This window comes from Podarcis liolepis (assembly GCF_965112155.1).
Source record: "Podarcis liolepis genome assembly, chromosome: 8".
Lineage (NCBI taxonomy): Eukaryota > Metazoa > Chordata > Lepidosauria > Squamata > Lacertidae > Podarcis > Podarcis liolepis.
Window position 1 is genome coordinate 15,831,998 of NC_139560.1, and position 18,201 is coordinate 15,850,198.

Sequence of the window (18,201 nt, forward strand, 5' to 3'; positions counted from 1 at the left end):
TGAGGTACCACTGTACTGCTCCAAAAAATGGTCCTCCAGCTCCTTCCTGGAAGCCTACATGCAGTTCAGGAATGCAACAGTCAGTCCAAACGACGTGTTAGGCTTAATGTACAATGGAACCTTGGTTCTCAAACTGAATCCGTTCTGGAAGTCCATTTGACTCCTGAAACCATTCAAAAACCAAGGCGTGGCTTGCAATTGACTGCAGGACTTTCTGCATTCAAGCAGAAGCCACGTCAGATGTTCGGCTTCCGAAAATCGTTTGAAAACCGCAACACTTACATCTGGGCTTTTGGCATTCGGGAACCAATTTGTTCATCAACCAAGCCGTTCGAGAACCAAGGTTTGACTGTACTAGGTAAACATAAAGGGATCCCTGACCGTTATGTCTAGTCACAGATGATTCTGGGGTTGCGACGCTCATCTCGCTTTATTGGCCGAGGGAGTCGGCATACAGTTTCCGGGTCATATGGCCAGCATGACAAAGCCACTTTTGGTGAACCAGATCAGCGCACGGAAATGCCGTTTACCTTCCCACCGGAGTGGTACCTATTTATCTACTTGCACTTTGATGTGCTTTTGAACTGCTAGCTTGGCAGGAGCAGGGACCGAGCAATGGGAGCTCACCCCATTGCGGGGATTCGAACCGCCAACCTTCTGATTGGCAAGTTCTAGGCTCTGTGGTTTAACCTACAGTGCCACCCGCGTCCCTTTCAGGGTTTTTCTTTAATCAATTACAACTGTGTGTGTGTGTGTGTGTGTGTGTGTGTGTGTACAACACACACACACACAGAGAGAGAGAGAGAGAGAGAGAGAAGTTGTTACTGGAATGGCTGCACAAAGGGACTCTCTCTCTAGCTACAATCCCAATAAAATCTTTCCCTTCCCCCCGTGGTGTAATTAGCATTCAGGGACATGTTGGCATAGATGGGAGCTTTTTTCTAAAACTAACTGTGCAAAGGGGTGGGGGGAGGGTTGTTGAAGTGTTTGTTGTTTGGGAGGGAAGGGTTAATCCATCCCACCTCATGTGTTGAGGACTCCATGAGAATCTGGGAGGCTGTTGTCTAGTTGTTGTTTTTAAACCCATGTTTTAATCATTCTGAAAAACTGGGTGTCATCAACCTATGAACTTGGCTTCCTCTTTCATTCCAGATCACTTATGAATCCCTTAATAAAATGTTTATAACTCGTCATCTGAAGGAGTGCAAACCAGACACTGAGGTCCTCCTCTGAGGGTCTTCTGCTGGTTCCCTCACTGCGAGAAGCAAAGTTGCAGGGAACCAGGCAGAGGGTCTTCTCGGTAGTGGTGCCCTCCGTGTGGAACACCCTCCCTTCAGATGCCAAGGAGATAAAGAAAAACATCTGAAGGCAGCCGTGTATCGAGAACTTTTTAATGTTTTATGTTTTACTATGTTTTATATATGCTGTAAGCTGCCCAGAGTGGAAGGGGAAACCCAGCCACATGGGCAGGGTATAATAATAATAATAATAATAATAATTATTATTATTATTATTATTATCATTATGTCAAAAATGATCTCAAGGCAAGGCGCACAATTCAATCAAAGCAGCAGGTTTAGCATCAGAGTTTTCCTTTTCCTAGATGGGCTCCCTTCCCAGCTGGGCAAGCTCCATCTGCCCCTCACTTCCCTCTAGGGCACATTCAGAAACCGCCTTCTTGACCATTGAATCCACCATTGGTTTCATTTGCTCAATCTGGTGGAGCCTATCTTCACATGCAGGGGAGGTCCCCAACTCACCGAAGGACCAGACATGTGAATAAACATGTGAGAATACTTTCACACTGCAAATGTTGGGTGTGCCCGTCCCTAGTTTCTGTTCCAGCGATGGCAAACCTGAAGCCTTCAAGATACCGTTGAATTCCAACAACAGCAGAGCAACATCTGGAAGACCACAGGGTCCCCATCGCTGTTCTCCATCACACTGCTTTTTCCACAGCTTGCGTGTGGAAAAGAAACAGCCATAAATACACTGACATATGTTGATTTCTTTTCCATACAGAGAAGTCTATTTTGTGCCTGCATCATAGTATCAGGGGCAAGTCCTTTAAACAGAATTATTATCCCTTGGCCTAAAGAACATAACTAAGTCTCGCACTGATAGTCAAGCCCCCCCCCAAAAAAACATTTTTATATGTCTTTTTTAAAAAAATTGGAACTTGTACAACTTCTAAATGAAAGTGATGCTCTAAATGAAAGAGCCCCTGCGGCTGTCTGCCAAGTTAAGTCTTGTTCCACCGAAATAACTGGAGCAACGTAGTTGGAGAACCATGACAAGACAACCAGATACAAGGCAACACAAAAGGCTTTTTTGGAGAGGCACCAAAGGCATTTAAGAGTTTCATGCCACGTGTACTCAGGAACGGTGAGAGCAGAAAGAGCCCACTGCCCCTTTCATCTTGCACAGAAAAGATTTTTTCAACGCAGGGAAGCTCAGGAAAGCGACCGAAGGAATCGCTCTCTTGTTTGAAGAGAGCAAAATGACTTGAGTGGATTAATGAGCCATTGAGCTTAAAACTGTGGAAGCGTGAAGAGAAGCTAAGTGCCTGGCCAGGGAAGGTTGAGGATAGAAACCAGAAGAACAGAGACGCTTTTGATGATTGAACACACTATAAACCGTGGTTACATTTCCAGGGAGCTCCCATCAGTCATTAGTAAAGAAACCATTTGCCTTTCAGGACATCAGAACTGGGCTCACCTGTCCAGGTCAACGTTCATCATTAGCTTTCCAATAGCAGCTACAAAAAAAGGCCTCTGAGCTTTCTAAGGCTGAACAATTTCTCTTATTATGTAACCTATTCTGCATTTCATGTTTTCATTCATAAATCGACCAGGCTACATTCATTCTGAAGGGTGGCGTATCCTCTGGTTTCTCTTCAGATCATATAAATCTTTCACCTTTTACATTCCAAATAATGACTAAATAAAGGCGATTGCTTTCCTCCCTTTGGCCCCAGCATGTAGTATTCATTCAAAGTGATACCAACTCTGTAAAAGGGAGGTTTGACTTTGCCATTATAGCCTCTTGCCACTGACGGATCAATTCTCCACGAATCTGTGTAACCATGTTCCTAGAGAGCAGTGCTATGCATGTATACTTGAAAGCACCATCCCACTGGGGTCAATGGAGCTTACTGCCAAGTAAGCGTGCTTAGGACTAGTCTGGAGGAGCAATCCAAACTACAGGAAGCCAAGCTGATATACGCTGGGCTAAACTATGCCAGTGTGGTGTTGTTGTTGTTTAGTCATTTAGTCGTGTCCGACTCTTCGTGACCCCATGGACCAGAGCACGCCAGGCACTCCTGTCTTCCACTGCCTCCCACAATTTGGTCAAACTCATGCTGGTTGCTTCGAAAACACTGTCCAACCATCCCGTCCTCTGTCGTCCCCTTCTCCTTGTGCCCTCCATCTTTCCCAACATCAGGGTCTTTTCCAGGGAGTCTTCTCTTCTCATAAGGTGGCCAAAGTATTGGAGTCTCAGCTTCAGGATCTGTCCTTCCAGTGAGTACTCATAGTTGATTTCCTTAAGAATGGATAGGTTTGATCTTCTCGCAGTCCATGGGACTCTCAAGAGTCTCCTCCAGCACCATAATTCAAAAGCATCAATTCTTCGGTGATCAGCCTCCTTTATGGTTCAGCTCTCATTTCCATACATCCACTTCCATACTGGGAAAACCACAGCTTTAACTATATGGGCCTTTATTGGCAAGGTGATGCCAGTGTAGCTCACCTGTATTCAAAACTCAATTCAGGAGCAGAGCTACTTCCAGCTGAGCCAACCTTTATTATTATTATTATTATTATTATTATTATTATTATTATAGCCTTCATCCCAAGATCACAGGGTGGTTCACAACATAGAAATACAAAATGAGAACAAATAATACATAATAAAGCAGAAACTATTCCCCTCCCAGAAACACAAAGGTCATATATTGGTTAATCAGCCAAAGGCCTGCTTATAGAGGAATGTTTTCACCTGGTGCCTAAAGATATGTCATGAAATCCCAGTATCTGTGGCTGAGACAGCTCAGTCAACCTATTCCAAACTCAGCTCATCCCTGGGGATCTTCAGTTTGGATTACTTCCTGAATCCATCTAAAATAATGGCCGATGGACATATCTCTGGGTAGTGAATTCTTAGTAAGTCTCTGGCATGGATTCCGGACACATCTCTCTATGTATTCCTTCTGCATTTAAGATACTTACGTGACACTTTTGTATGACCAATACTGCTCAAAAGCAAAGTGTTTTTTACTGGTAACCCCAAAATAAGCCAGACTCTCTCCAGCATGGAATAAAAGAGATAAGGACAAATTTTCCCCACCAGCATACAAACCTGAAAAGACAGAGGGTTTCAGAAGTCTTGAGGTTGGAAATATTAGGCTCTTGCATGTGCTTATTCGTTGCAAATTACTGCTAATGGGGTCTAATTACTTTGGAATGCTATTTTTTTTTAAAAAGGTGTTTTGAATTCTATAATAGCATGAAAAAATACCTGATTTGCTCCCAGAAGCTATTTAAGCACAAAGCATGTCTCATTATAAACATACTCTACACCAGCACACAAAGATACCATTACCCTTGACAAACCTAGTTTGTTAATCAGAAAATGACATCATTCTCACAACAAAAGTGCTCGCTTGCTCAAGGCTTATGTTGAACTGGCATGGAGTTAAGCTTGCTGTTTTCCAAGGACACATTCCTGTTGGTTTTTATCTTAATGGACAACTCAACATCCTAACCTTACTTGGCCAAGTGTATGGATGGGGGAGGATTTGGGTTCTTCCCACAATTTGAAGAAAACTTCCCAACTCCACATCTGGTGGACCATGCTCAGATTGGAATGTAGACTTGCAGAACAGCTCTACTTTTACAAACACCACTCCTAAATTTCTGCTTTAACAGGTGTGCAGAGCACTGAAACTGAACCAAAATACATTATCGTTACTGATGTGTAGCATTTTGTTCTCATAATAATTAACGATGTATTTAAGAAGTCGCCGACGTGAGTAATGGTTGAGAAAGAACAAAACAAAATGTTGGCTTGCAACAATACCCACCGTGTATATTACAATGTGGCCTGTTTTAGAAAACACAGAAAACATTGCCATGTTACATTCCTTCCCCACAAACTCTGACCTTCTACTTCTGGAAGTTGTGTACTTTCAATATCCTTCGTTGGGGTGGCAGGCTTCACCTTGGGTTTTCCTGAGGTCTCCTTCTTCTTCTCAATATCTTTAACTGCAAAGGTGGACAGAGGTAAAACAGGGACAGCTAAGCATAACAAACCCTGCATCCCAGTGATTAAATGGGCTTCTTTAGATGAAATTACCATATTGTGCTACATGAGGCAGTCTGCGTTCCATTTCTCCCATGCTCTAATTTTGAATTCTGTTGTCGCCAACATATGCATTTTAATATATTAAAATGTTTAGGCTTCGTTTTGGGTCCGTAGCAGCTGCCAAATCATTTTTTGGCAAAAATAGAATAAAACAGTTTTTTTAAAAAAAAAAAGAAAAAAGAAAGACAACAAAATAAACGGTTCACCAGCAAAATGAGCAGAATTAGCAATTGGCAGGCATCAGGTCAGCAAAGGCTAGTCTCACTTAGCACAATGCGTGACTGAGGCCCAATCTGCACAAGACATTCGAAGCAGGCAACAAGGATGCAACAGAGCTTAACTCTAGCACCAGCCCATGTGAAAAGAGTCATCAGGAGTCCCAGACTTGTGGGACGGATGTCACAGATTCCTCTCTCTGAGCCGTCAGTGTCCAAATCTGGTGAGCAGAGAACCAACTCGAAAAGGCACGGCTGATTTGAATATTCAGAGACTGAAATGGGACAAAGGTAAACGTAAAGGGACCCCTGACCATTAGATCCAGTCGTGGCTGACTCTGGGGTTGCGGCGCTCATCTTGCTTTATTGGCCGAGGGAGCTGGCGTACAGCTTCCGGGTCATGTGGCCAGCATGACTAAGCCGCTTCTGGCGAACCAGAGCAGTGCACAGAAACACCGTTTACCTTCCCGCCGGAGTGGTACCTATTTATCTACTTGCACTTTGACGTGCTTTTGAACTGCTAGGTTGGCAGGAGCAGGGACCGAGCAATGGAAGCTCACCCCATCACGGGGATTCGAACCGCCGACCTTCTGATCAGCAAGTCCTAGACTCTGTGGTTTAACCCACAGCGCCACCCTAAAAGGCTTTATAAACCTAAACCAAACCCTTAACTATTGGCTAACAGCGAATACAGTGCTAATGAAAGTCTTGTCTTTTTTCCAAGCTGTAATGAAGAAAAATGGTTCTTGGCGTTTCTGCCGAACTATTTTAATGTTACCCTTCTCTGTTCTTCATTAGACTAGAAACAACCCTTTCAGATGCTTCTTATATCTCTGGATTCTTCTAAAGAAAAAACCAACACCCATTGTCGTCAGTCTCCTCTGAATCCTCTCCAATTTGTACAGTCTTCCTGAAATGTGGAAAACTAAATATAGCCTTACTGCAGCAAGACCATGCCTCTATTATTGTGTAACCGACTTAATAAAAGCCATCTATTTAAAGCATTGTTGGGGAGGAGGTGGCTGCATCTTATTAAAAAACCATGTTCTGCTCATGGCCCTCTTTCAGTCATGCTACTGATCTGTCAGTTATACATTTCCCCTTTTATATTTTTCATCCTTCCTTTGGGCCTTTTCACATATTATAGCTTGCTAGTGAAAAGACGCTCTTAAAGGCATCACAACCAAACCTTGGTTACAAAGTGAGGATATACACAATACATTTAATTTGCAAACGCAAGTTTGTAAAACTCCAGTTTGTTCACACATTTATTCTCTTGTTACTTGGGCTGCTTTAAATATGCATTAGTATGCATTTAGTAATGTTTTCTTTTGAAATGTTTAAGGTAGCAAAAATTGTTAACTTTGCTGCGTTTAATGTGCATTCCGTAGCTTTGTAATGTTGTATTTGGAAATCTTTGAGATGATATTTTAGTTTCCTGTTAGTTCTGTTGCTTTGAATGTATACTTTCTTCGGTAACTGTTTTATTCTGGATTGTTTTCTTTCAGTGTTTTAATGTAGCTGGTAAACCGCTTTGAGATTTTGTTCTTAAAAAATATAAAACGGTATAGAAATGAAATGGAAAAGAATAGTAACAATAATATTTATGTGAATCAGCCACTAAAATAAAGATGAATCTCAGTGGTCTTAAGAAATGTTAACTATATACCACATTTCTCAGAGAGTTGCTGCTTGTCTCTTGAAGCAAAAGCAGTCACTGGGCACCTTATAGACTAACAAATTATTAAGTTTTTGTGGACTGCAGTCTACTTTAACAGATGTATGACCTGTTATCCTGAGTTTCAAGTATATCTACACTTGGGGTGGGGGTTGGTGGGAAAATTATTTTATTTTTTAGATTTATATACTGCAATTCATCAAAAGATCTTGGGGCGTTTCACAAGGTGATGCATTATTCATCGTGCTGCATGTGTTAATTGGCTTACCGATGTTGGTACACCTGTGTTGTCAACAGAATTGTGTTTATTTTTTTGTGAATTACCACTGTTAATAAGACACTTATCACTGCGTCTACGTTTTAGCATTTCATTTCCCTTTGACTTCGCTGTTTCCCACCTCCTCCCAATGCCAACCATGTGTACATATTTACCTGCAACTCAGGACAACAGTTGTCCGCAAAAGCTTATGACATGGCAAACATGTCAATAAACACACAAGACGTAACTGGCTGCACTTTTGAATAAATAAGGTATACTATTCATTGTATCAAACTGTAGATTTCAACAGAAGTAGCTCATAAAGTTCAACAAAAAAAAGCAGAAGACCCAGTGGATCAGTTCATTCTCTAATCAGTTCGTGCATAACGTCCATATATGTATAAGTGTCTATTCCACCTGTGTGTTCATAGAGTCCAACAATGAAAGGTTGTTACAGTTCCACAGAATCCTTTCACAGAGTCTAAGACAAGGATTTCTGGGATATTAGCCTTGTTTTGCCATCCTGAGAGGCACAAGATGTCTGATTTCATTCAGACAAGCCGTTATGCTTCCATGAGGACGTCTCGCCGCAGCCAATAAACACAGACCAAAGCCAAGCTTTGGAATATACTGTCAGCCTTGCATTCTAAATCACACTGTCAACCTTGCTTTTCCGGTGGAATTAAGCAACTCTGAAAACAACCACAGCTAATAACTCAGAGCCTGGATCAACCATTCAACAGTTTGCTCTTTAACTTAAAAGCAGCATGTGGCTTGCCGGTTTTCTTGCTTCGGGGTGTTATATCAAATAATACAGCCAGTTACGCTGAGAAATGGCTCTGAGAGAGCTTGGCCCAGCTTCTCTTCATCAACAGATATCAGGCCTCTGCCAATGGATGCACGATTTCCTTCTGGGTCCAGACTCATATATTTTAGGGGTCACTGCCAGTGACCCACCCAGGGCCGTAGCTAGGGGGTGAGGTGGGCCCCCGCCAGGCAATTGGGGTGCACAAAATTGGCTAAAAATATGTTCATAAATATTGATTATTGCCTGATAAGAAATGGTTTTAAATAGAGGGTGGATTGAATGGGTGGAGGCTGGGTTGGAGGAGAGGCGGAAAGAAGAGCTAATTTGTCTGTGGCTAGGGGGCGCAATCTGGATGGTTCTGCCAGGGGCACAAGATCACCTAGCTACAGCTCTGGACCCACAGCACCAATGGGCACAGAAATGAACTAGAGAGAGGACTCGTCTCAAGAGGCAGAGACACGGAAGGGAAGATCTGATTGCATACCAGATAAGCGTCCAAGTCACACCACTCGGTTGTAGCAATGGAGAGCCTCCTCTGTGAGTTTGCCAGGGATGTTGCAGGCTATCAAAATCTCTGAGCAAATGCGCACACCACATGAATTGGATCCCACCTATACTCTGGTTTACATTGGACGGGAGAAGTCCACTGGTCCATACTCGGCTCTGCACCTAGAGGGTATATGCTAGGGCTGCCATTTGCCCGGGTTGTCCTGGAAATATCCAGGAATCGGGAAGGAAAATGGCACCCAGGAGTATTTTTGTGCAGAATTGTCAAGGGGGTGATTTTGTTGTTGTTGTTGAATTCTTTAAAAAATCTGAAAAAGCTCAACAACTTCGACCTAATAAAATAAAATTATAAAGGCTCAACAACTTTGTCCGTATTCTCCACTTTGGGGAATATGGCAACCCTAGTATATGCTCCAGGTCAGAGTTTTTTAAGATCAGTGTCTGGAGTTGGGAGAACTCAGACAGGTACCTTAGGACTCCATATTATGTACAGTGGTACCTCAGTTTTTTAACATCTCCATTGACGAACATTTTGGTTTTTGAACATCATAAACCCAGAAGTAAATGCTTCGGTTTTCGAACACACCTCGAAAGTCGAACATGACCACGTGGCTTCCGCTGAGTGCAAGATCCTGCGCCCTACTTGTCGGCTATTGAGTTTTCGGTTTTCAAACATTTCAGAACTCAAACAGTCTTCCAGAACGAATTATGTTCGAAAACCAAGGTACCACTGTACTGTGATTGGCACATAAGAAAGACAGAATCTGCCATATGTCAATTTGGACTGTTGGTCCATTTAGCTTAGTATGGTCTACACAGACTGGCAGCAGCCCTCCAGAGGCCCATACAGGGGCAGCCCTAGCTGGAGATGCTGGGAATTGAACCTGCAACCTTCTGCACGCAAAGCAGGTGCTCTACCGCTGAGCTAAGGCCCTGGCCCAAAGGCAGTGGTTCTCCAGAGTCTTATGCAGGGGTCTTTCCCACCACTTATTAGTATTTTAAACTATCTCTTTCCCCATCCTCATTTCTTATGGTGTAAGGGATTGAACTTGGAACATGCAAAGCATGTGTTCTGCCACGGAGCTATGAGCTGGAACTGGAGAAGCTGGAGTTCTCTAAGTATGAGATAAAGTATGGCTGCCTTGCCCAGGGAAGAGTTCAGAGGGTGCAAATCAATGTCACGCTATTACAATCATTCCATAATCAGAAGCATTTCTGCTTGCCAGATGGAATGAACTCTCCACTTTTCCTACTACGCACTGTTCTGGAGGTTCTCTTGCCCTTCCACCAAGCTGATTTGCGGGTTGTGTTGGAATTGGTGGGTAAGCCCCAGTTACACTAGCAGGACTCATTGCAGTGGCTCCTGCTAACACAACTGTTTAGTTGAATCTGGCTCCCCATGTCTGCACCATCCTTGGGGGCTTTTCTTTTCGACTTTGGATCCTTGATTCCAAGACTCTGCGGTGTGATGACAGGCAAGAAAGCACACATTCCACATTGCAAAACACATTTCAAATGCTCATTTCAAAAACCAGCCTCTTGCAAAGCCCTGTGAGAAACGTAGATAACGGGAGAGAAAACATACTTCGGAACTGGCCTTGAGCCGCTTTGCTTTCCTGATCCTTAGCAAGCGCCACAATCTGAACCGTATAGCCCTGATCGGGGATAAGGCCTTGAATAATTGCTTTGTTTGCATTGTTTTGAAGAGTGAGCTCGTTGGTTTTTCCACCTGCCGGAAAGGAAAAAGAAAGAAAGACCAGAGTTGCATTTTTAATTTAAAAACAAAAATAGCACAGAGATCCATGTTTTTGTATGTGCATGCAATGTTCCTGTTTCATAAAGGCAGCATAAATCCACAGTTAAACTATATAAACATGCAAAGCTGTCTTATAACAAATCAGAACGGTCCCATTTGTTCCAGAACTTTTTTTGTGTGTAACTTTCCAAGGAAAAAGGCACTGCATTCCATTACCCGCACCCCACCCAAACCCCTCCAAAATCCTAAAGTAGTTATTAAAGCCTCTTTAGATTCCAGCTTGGATATGGAGATACATAAATAAGTTGCTCTATGCATTCATATATTCTTCAACACAATACGATACTTCCTTGGCATAAGTTGGAACATACAACTTTAAATCGTGTTTCTACCTGTCTCTTCACTGGGAAATTACTCATTAATCCTTTGCAATCATAGGCAGCAAAGTTACAGAGCCTTGAGCAATCTGGGATCCCTTTCCATAACGTGAAGCACTACAGTTGAAATGTTTACACTACAAAACAAAAGGGATGGAGTCTGTATGGCTGGATAAAAGGTAAAGGGACCCCTGACCATTAGGTCCAGTCATGAGCAACTCTGGGGTTGCGGCGCTCATCTCGCTTTATTGGCCAAGGGAGTCAGCATACAGCTTCCGGGTCATGTGGCCAGCATGACTAAACCGCTTCTGGCGAACCAGAGCAGCACACGGAAACACCGTTTACCTTCCCGCTGGAGTGGTACCTATTTATCTACTTGCACTTTGACGTGCTTTCGAAATGCTAGGTTGGCAGGAGCAGGGACCGAGCAACGGGAGCTCACCCCGTCGCGGGGATTCGAACCGCTGACGTTCTGGTCGGCAAGTCCTAGGCTCTGTGGTTTAACCCACAGCGCCACCCACGTCACTATGGCTGGATATAAACCTCAAATAAAAAGTGCTACTTATAGAAATTAACATGTCAAGAAGAAGCATTCCTAAGGCATCATTCAAGCATGATTGCTTGACCCACATTATGAAGCTGTACATACAGATCCTGCTTTATGAATACAATACATTTCCTGGAAGTCGTTCATTACACAACTGTTTGCATAGCAAGTTGACGAGTTCCGTTCGCATAATGAGTTGATGAGTTCCATTGATTCCTATGGGGAAATTTCTAATGCATTCCCAACCACAGAATCTGCAGTGGTTTAGCTACAAATTCCTTGTGTTGGCATGAGTGAATTTTTGCATAGTGAACATTCGTAAAGTGGGACCAGTATCTATTACGTTTGAGAATTCATACTTGCTGAACTTTAGAGTCATCTTGGCATGCAGCAAGAGGGCATCACTCACCACCCCTAATATCACCAAATGCAAACAGACAAGGTCTGTTTATAAGGGAGTAGGAAATGGTGGAGAAATCTGATTTGGCTACATTTAAAGTCAAATCTATCAAATGTGGACTTCCTGGAACTATATGTGAAATTTGCACTTATCCAAATTTTGCAATGCAGTATCCCAACCAAAAAAATGTTTATAAAGATTCATGTAATGGGGAAAGAGTGAATTAAAATGATGATATTATTGAAGAATAACAAATACACACTACATTAAGGAAAACTGCTTGCAAAAATGTGTACATTAGTCAAAACTGCATACAGCCGATGTGTTTATTAGGAGAAATTCAGACTAAAATGCTGGTGAATTTTATGAGGATTTAAAAAAAAGTAATTGCAATTTCTGCAAAATTTGAAGAACTGAAATTTGAAAGAATGAGAAAGTCAGAGAAATGAAATTGACAGGTCCTTCCATCCCTATAAGTGGGTGGCTTGCAAGCCTTCACCTCCAGAGAAGACTTATCTGCATTCAACACCTGTCTGTTGCAGAAGATTCTGGTGGAACCAGTTCTATGGCTAGAGAGTGAGGGCTCCTTACAGCCTCCTAAGGGTTCAAGTCTCATGAAAGAGAAAGGAACAGAGACTCTGGCATAGCTTGGATTGCAAAGAATGATAGTTTATTTAGGCATGGACATAATTCCAGAAAGGGAAGCTTAAAGTTGCCAGATAGTGACTCTCAAAAACTTATTATTGTTATTATTTAAATGGGTGAAGGTTAAACTTTTTGGCAGCTAGGTCAAAATCTGTACAAGTCCCATATATCCTCAGAGGCAGCAGAAGCAAAGTCCCAATCTGAACACTGTGGGAGAAATGTTTGCATCGATTCATATAGCTAGGATGGCAAGAAGCTTGCGACCATATTGATGGGGTTGGTTGCAAAATGTTTGGTCCTTGGAATTGCTACATGACAATGGCATCCTAGCACCTGCAGGCTTAGTCAGCCTGCCAGACCTCCCCATTTGGTCCATGAGGCTGTCTCAGCCAAGCCACACCTTATGTATCATACAACATCAGGTGTGAGGAAGTTAAAGGCAGGGCTTTGAGGCATCATTGATCGGTTGATCCTGGAAAGTCCAGTGCACCAAGTTCTGCAAGCCCAGACAATCAGCTGATCACTCAGGTTTGCAAAGCATCAAGTGCAAGTACTGGCCCTTTGCCCTAACGGTTTGGTTTTATTCAGCTCCGTCTTTGCAGTTCAAAACGGTTAACTGCCAAACTCTTCAGAACAGAACAGGCATGTTGCAGACATAAGGCATGCTCTCACTGAACAGCCTTTAACCTAATGCAAACATTGTTTAACTAGGCGAAAGAGTAGGCTTAGAGGAATAGTCCAAATATATGTTGTTCTCCCCCAAATATACCTTTGATCACTGCATGATGCAAGTACAACTTCTTCAGTTTCTTTACAACTAGAGTTTCTGCAGCAACAGTCAGAATAATATCTCTTCAGCAAACACTATCCTCAAGGGCAAACTACAAGTTACACACAGATGTGTGCAAGGAAGCGCCAACTGTTCCTGGGGTTTTTTAAAGGCTTGCTAAAGGCTGCAGTGATGATCAGCATGATGCTGATTTTCTGCTGAATTTTAAAAGAATCCAGGCTGCATGATGTGTGTAACATGCAATTTCCCCCTCAGTTACAATAATACTGTGAGTATTGAGCCAACGGAGTCTTGCATGCTGGCATAACGGTAATTCCAACTTCAGCTGTAAACCTTTTCCAAGGCCTTTGCATGAGCAGACTGTGTGAGTGAACAAGGTAACTAGGTAGGCCTGGTTTGCAAATCTCGCCCAGCCAAACCATGGTTACAGCTTGCGGATAGCCTGGACAGAGTTAAACCATGAGCCCGCTTTCAGTGTGTTATCCCATACTATTCAGGGCATTTCCCTGTCACCAGGGGTGCCAACTTACCATACTTTTCTGTGTATAAGACAAGGCTTTTTTACTCTAAAATAATGTTCACAAACGTGCCTCATCAGGGGTAAAGGGACCCCTGACCATTAGGTCCAGTCATGACCGACTCTGGGGTTGCGGCGCTCATCTCGCTTTATTGGCCAAGGGAGCTGGCATACAGTCATGTGGTCATGACTAAGCTGCTTCTGGCAAACCAGAGCAGTGCACAGAAATGCCGTTTACCTTCCCACCGGAGCGGTACCTATTTATCTACTTGCACTTTGATGTGCTTTCGAACTGCTAGGTTGGCAGGAGCAGGGACTGAGCAACAGGAGCTCACCCCGTCGTGGGGATTCAAACCGCCGACCTTCTGATCGTCAAGCCCTAGGCTCTGTGGTATAACCCACAACAACACCACCCACCTCATCTTATACATGGATAGTGAATGAGGGGGCAGGTGATTGGCTACAGCTGTGAGCAGGAGATTGGGTAGTTGATTGTTGCCTGCTAGAAGAGCTGCTTTGGATTGGCTGCTGCTGCTCTAATTGGGTTGGTGATTGGTTTCCGCAGCAAGGACTGCTGTGGATTGGCTGTCGCTGCCACTATTGGCAGCTGCAGTTCTGGGACGCGCGCGATTGTCAGCAGACAGCTTTTCTCAGTTGGGTTAGTGATTTTCTGCTGGGGAATGATCCGTTGGTGATCGGCTGTCACTGCAGCAAGTGGGCGGTGGATTGGCGGCTGCTGGTGAGCAATTTTTGGCAATTCCCTCCCCCCCCCAAAAAAACTGTACAACTCTGGGTAACCCCACCCCCCAAAAAGCTCAACTCTGAGCCATCTCCCCCCATTTTCTTAAAATTGAGTCCCCCAAAATAGGGGCCGTCTTATACATGGGGGAGTCTTATACCCGGAAAAGTACAGTAAATAATATATAGGGCAGGGGGATTATGCCCTGCATAATCGATCACATGACAGGGCTCACCCTCACTATTTGAATGGCAATGTCCATCAACTTTGAGGGGGCCTAGCCCCTTCATATATCTTACTGGGGGGAGGCGAGGGGACCTCAGCCCCTAGGACTGGGCTCCGATGCCTGTTGTTTTCCTTAGAGCAAAGCATCCGACAGGAAGTGGGGAGAGAACAGCTTTGTTGTTGCTGCCAAGACAATAACTTAGAATGAAAGAACAATGCCTCAGCAATGCCAAGTGTAGAACCAGCGTAGGTTTTTAGCTCAGTGACTTGTAAAAATAAATAAATGAAGTTGTTAGGAAAAAGTCTGGGGTGTGCTGCTGTTGTCCCATCTTCAATGGACAAATCCCTCATCGGGTTCTTTGGAGCTCAGCTTGAAAACTGTCAATACAGGGGAAAGGTAGCATTTTATCCCCCCCCCCTTACCTGCATTTGGAGTGACGAGGAGTCTATATCCATCAATCTGCCCTTTAGGGGCTTTCCATGAAATCTGAACACTGTCATGAGCAACAACAGTGTATCTTAATCTCGACGGCGGGGCCACTGGAAGGGAAGCAAAAATATAAGCACTGAAGGACTTATCGCACTTTGTTTAAAACTTAAGATTACAGCACATACAGACATTCAAATTAAACAAGAGACGACACAATTTTCAGACAAGACAAAGGATGTGGGTTATCAGGAGAGTCCCGTGATGAGCGTCTATTAGTTTGTAAAACGACGTTGAAATACGTCAAGGTGAATTATCAGTTCCCAAAGACATAAGCTACACAGTAAATGTAAAAAAGCACTATTGTCCCCACAGGGAAAGACAAAGAAACGTTGGGGTTAGAGGTTAAAACATCCTAGTTTAGCAAGCAAAGTCAATGTGCAAACTTTATTTTGGTATTATCTGTTCTTTGTTATGTTATAGTGCAGGGAACATTCTAGTGGGCTCTTTCTAGCTTTCGGGGGTCTCCTGGAAGGTAGGGAAGTGGAGATTGCTCAAGGTCCTATTGTGAAAGACTTGGGAGGGCATGAATTTTGAGTATGTTGTAGAGTGCATGCAGGGGAAAGAATTGTAATTTTCAAAGGGTGGTAGGTGGACCAAGTTAACAACATGGAATACACTGATTTGCTGGAGCTCCCGAGCCTACCAGCAATTAAGAGTGCTAGAAATCCCTTAGTTTTAGGCAGAATGTCACTTAGAATAGGTCTACTCTGTAACCGCTTTGCAAATGACTAAATTTTTAACAAAATAAACATAAATCTGCCCAACTGACATGGCTTCCTAACTGATGGACCCTACAAATTTAGTCCTCTGAAATTCTGTTCCAAAGAATTTCCAGACTGTTTAAAATTGCCAGAATTCCCATAAGAGGTGTGGAAAAGCCATAGCAGTTAATTTATTTGACGTGGCTGTGTAGGCGATCCTGTATGCCGGTATGTTACAATGTTTTAAAAAGACGTTCCACAGTGCACATACCACCCCCACTCCCCGCCAAATACATGTATTCCTGATATCAGAATCACAGATCTGCCTGTAGCCAAGCGCTGCACAATTTGCAATCCACTCAATCAAACCAGGAGCTTAACAAGCTCTGGTTGGGTGCTGCTTGAGGCTGTAGAGACAGTAGGTTGTCAGAGATCTAGAAAGCCATCATACGCAGCTGGTGAGCTGGGTTTGGCAGGGGAGACAAGTTGTGCAGACTTGCCTTAGAGCTCAAAATAACTAGCAAGGCACAAGCCTTGCAAATTGCCTGGAGTGCGATGGCATACAAGCAACTCTCCTTCTCCACCCAGTACCACGCCTTCCTCTGCTAAACGTGGCAAACCTCCAAGCAATCCCACCTTCACCCTATGCCTGCCTCACTCATCCTTGCCAAACCAAAAGCTCCAATTTCCTAACCCTGCAATATCCCTCAAGCTTTCCACTGCAATGTCCTATTGCTCCTTCCCATCTCAGCCATTCAACTTGGTGAGGTTGCTGCATCGTCAGAAAAAGGAATGGGAAGCCGTTGTGCTTGAAATGGTATTAAAAGGCGTCTCCTTCTGGTGTGTGGTCCGTGCACATCCATGCATGAACTGATCAGGAGCTGCAAAAGTCTCACATGAGGGCACTTTTTGGGCTTCCTTCTCTGTGCCTGGACATCCCAGCAGTTCAGAGCAACTTCACATAATTGATTCCTTCCAGTAGCACCTTAAAGACCAACTGAGTTAGTTCTTGGTATGAGCTTTCGTGTGCATGCACACTTCTTCAGAAGAAGTGTGCATGCACACGAAAGCTCATACCAAGAACTAACTCAGTTGGTCTTTAAGGTGCTACTGGAAGGAATTTTTTTATTTTCACATAATTGATGTATGTGTTAACTTTTTTAAAATAATGAAGCTGAGCCCCAAAGCAAACCAGAAAAGTAGCATGTACACACACACACACACACACACACACACAGACACACACACGGCATACATAAATCCTACCATTAAAACATCAGGCCAGTTTAATGCCCAACCGCACTTCCCCCAGTTTATCTGAGAAGTGACTGGTCTTGTATATAGCCTCAAAAGGAATTTAATATACATGACAGCAACTGAGCGATTCAGGCAAGCAGAGACAAGCAACTTGAGCTGGATAAATGGAGTCAGAGAGAGGAATTACAGAGAATAGGCCAGCTTTGTCACATCTCAGTTAGGTGTGCTCCCAGCAACCAAGCTATATGACCAGCAGAATCACATCTGAGATAGCTTTTCCGAGCTCTGCCACTCCAGACATATTTGAACTGCCTTTAGTGTGACATGGTGCTCTCTTGCTCTCACACACGCACAAAGAATGAAACATACAATCCCTTTTCTGCAGTCTGAGTGGTACAGTTTAGAAAGAGTTGCACTATGTGATTCTGTCGATGAGGGTGAAAATGCCCTAATAATGGGGTCTTACTATCACCACAGGGACGCGGGTGGCGCTGTGGGTTAAACCACAGAGCCTAGGACTTGCCGATCAGAAGGTCGGCGGTTCAAATCCCCGCGACGGGGTGAGCTCCCATTGCTCGGTCCCTGCTCCTGCCAACCTAGCAGTTGAAAGCACGTCGAAGTGCAAGTAGATAAATAGGTACTGCTCCGGCGGGAAGGTAAACGCCGTTTCCGTGTGCTTCTCTGGTTCGCCAGAGTCATGCTGGCCACATGACCCAAAAGCTGTAGGCCGGCTCCCTCAGCCAATAAAGCGAGATGAGCACCGCAACCCCAGAGTCGGCCACGACTGGACCTAATGGTCAGGGGTCCCTTTACCTTTACTATCACCACCCCAAGCCTTTGGGTAAGCCATACCTATGCATTTAAATACAAACAAACAAGACTGAGTACCTGAGCAATCCATGCTTATTCAGAATCTGGTGGAACAA

At 43.8% G+C, this 18,201-nt stretch overlaps 1 protein-coding gene across 5 annotated transcripts in view; it reads right to left on the reverse strand.

Moving 5' to 3' along the window:
* COL14A1 (collagen type XIV alpha 1 chain) overlaps nt 1–18,201 on the reverse strand; it is a 132,410-nt gene that overhangs the window by 98,652 nt on the left and 15,557 nt on the right. For 4 of the 5 annotated variants that reach the window (XM_083516442.1, XM_083516443.1, XM_083516440.1 and 1 more), the window contains exons 3-5: nt 15,251–15,367; nt 10,417–10,560; nt 5,163–5,264 (exon numbers count right to left, since the gene is read on the reverse strand). The exons of the other annotated variant lie outside the window; for it this stretch is intronic. In XM_083516442.1, coding sequence (XP_083372568.1) covers nt 5,163–5,264; nt 10,417–10,560; nt 15,251–15,367 — 363 coding nt within the window. The remainder of the gene's footprint in view (nt 1–5,162; nt 5,265–10,416; nt 10,561–15,250; nt 15,368–18,201) is intronic. 5 annotated transcript variants of the gene reach the window in all.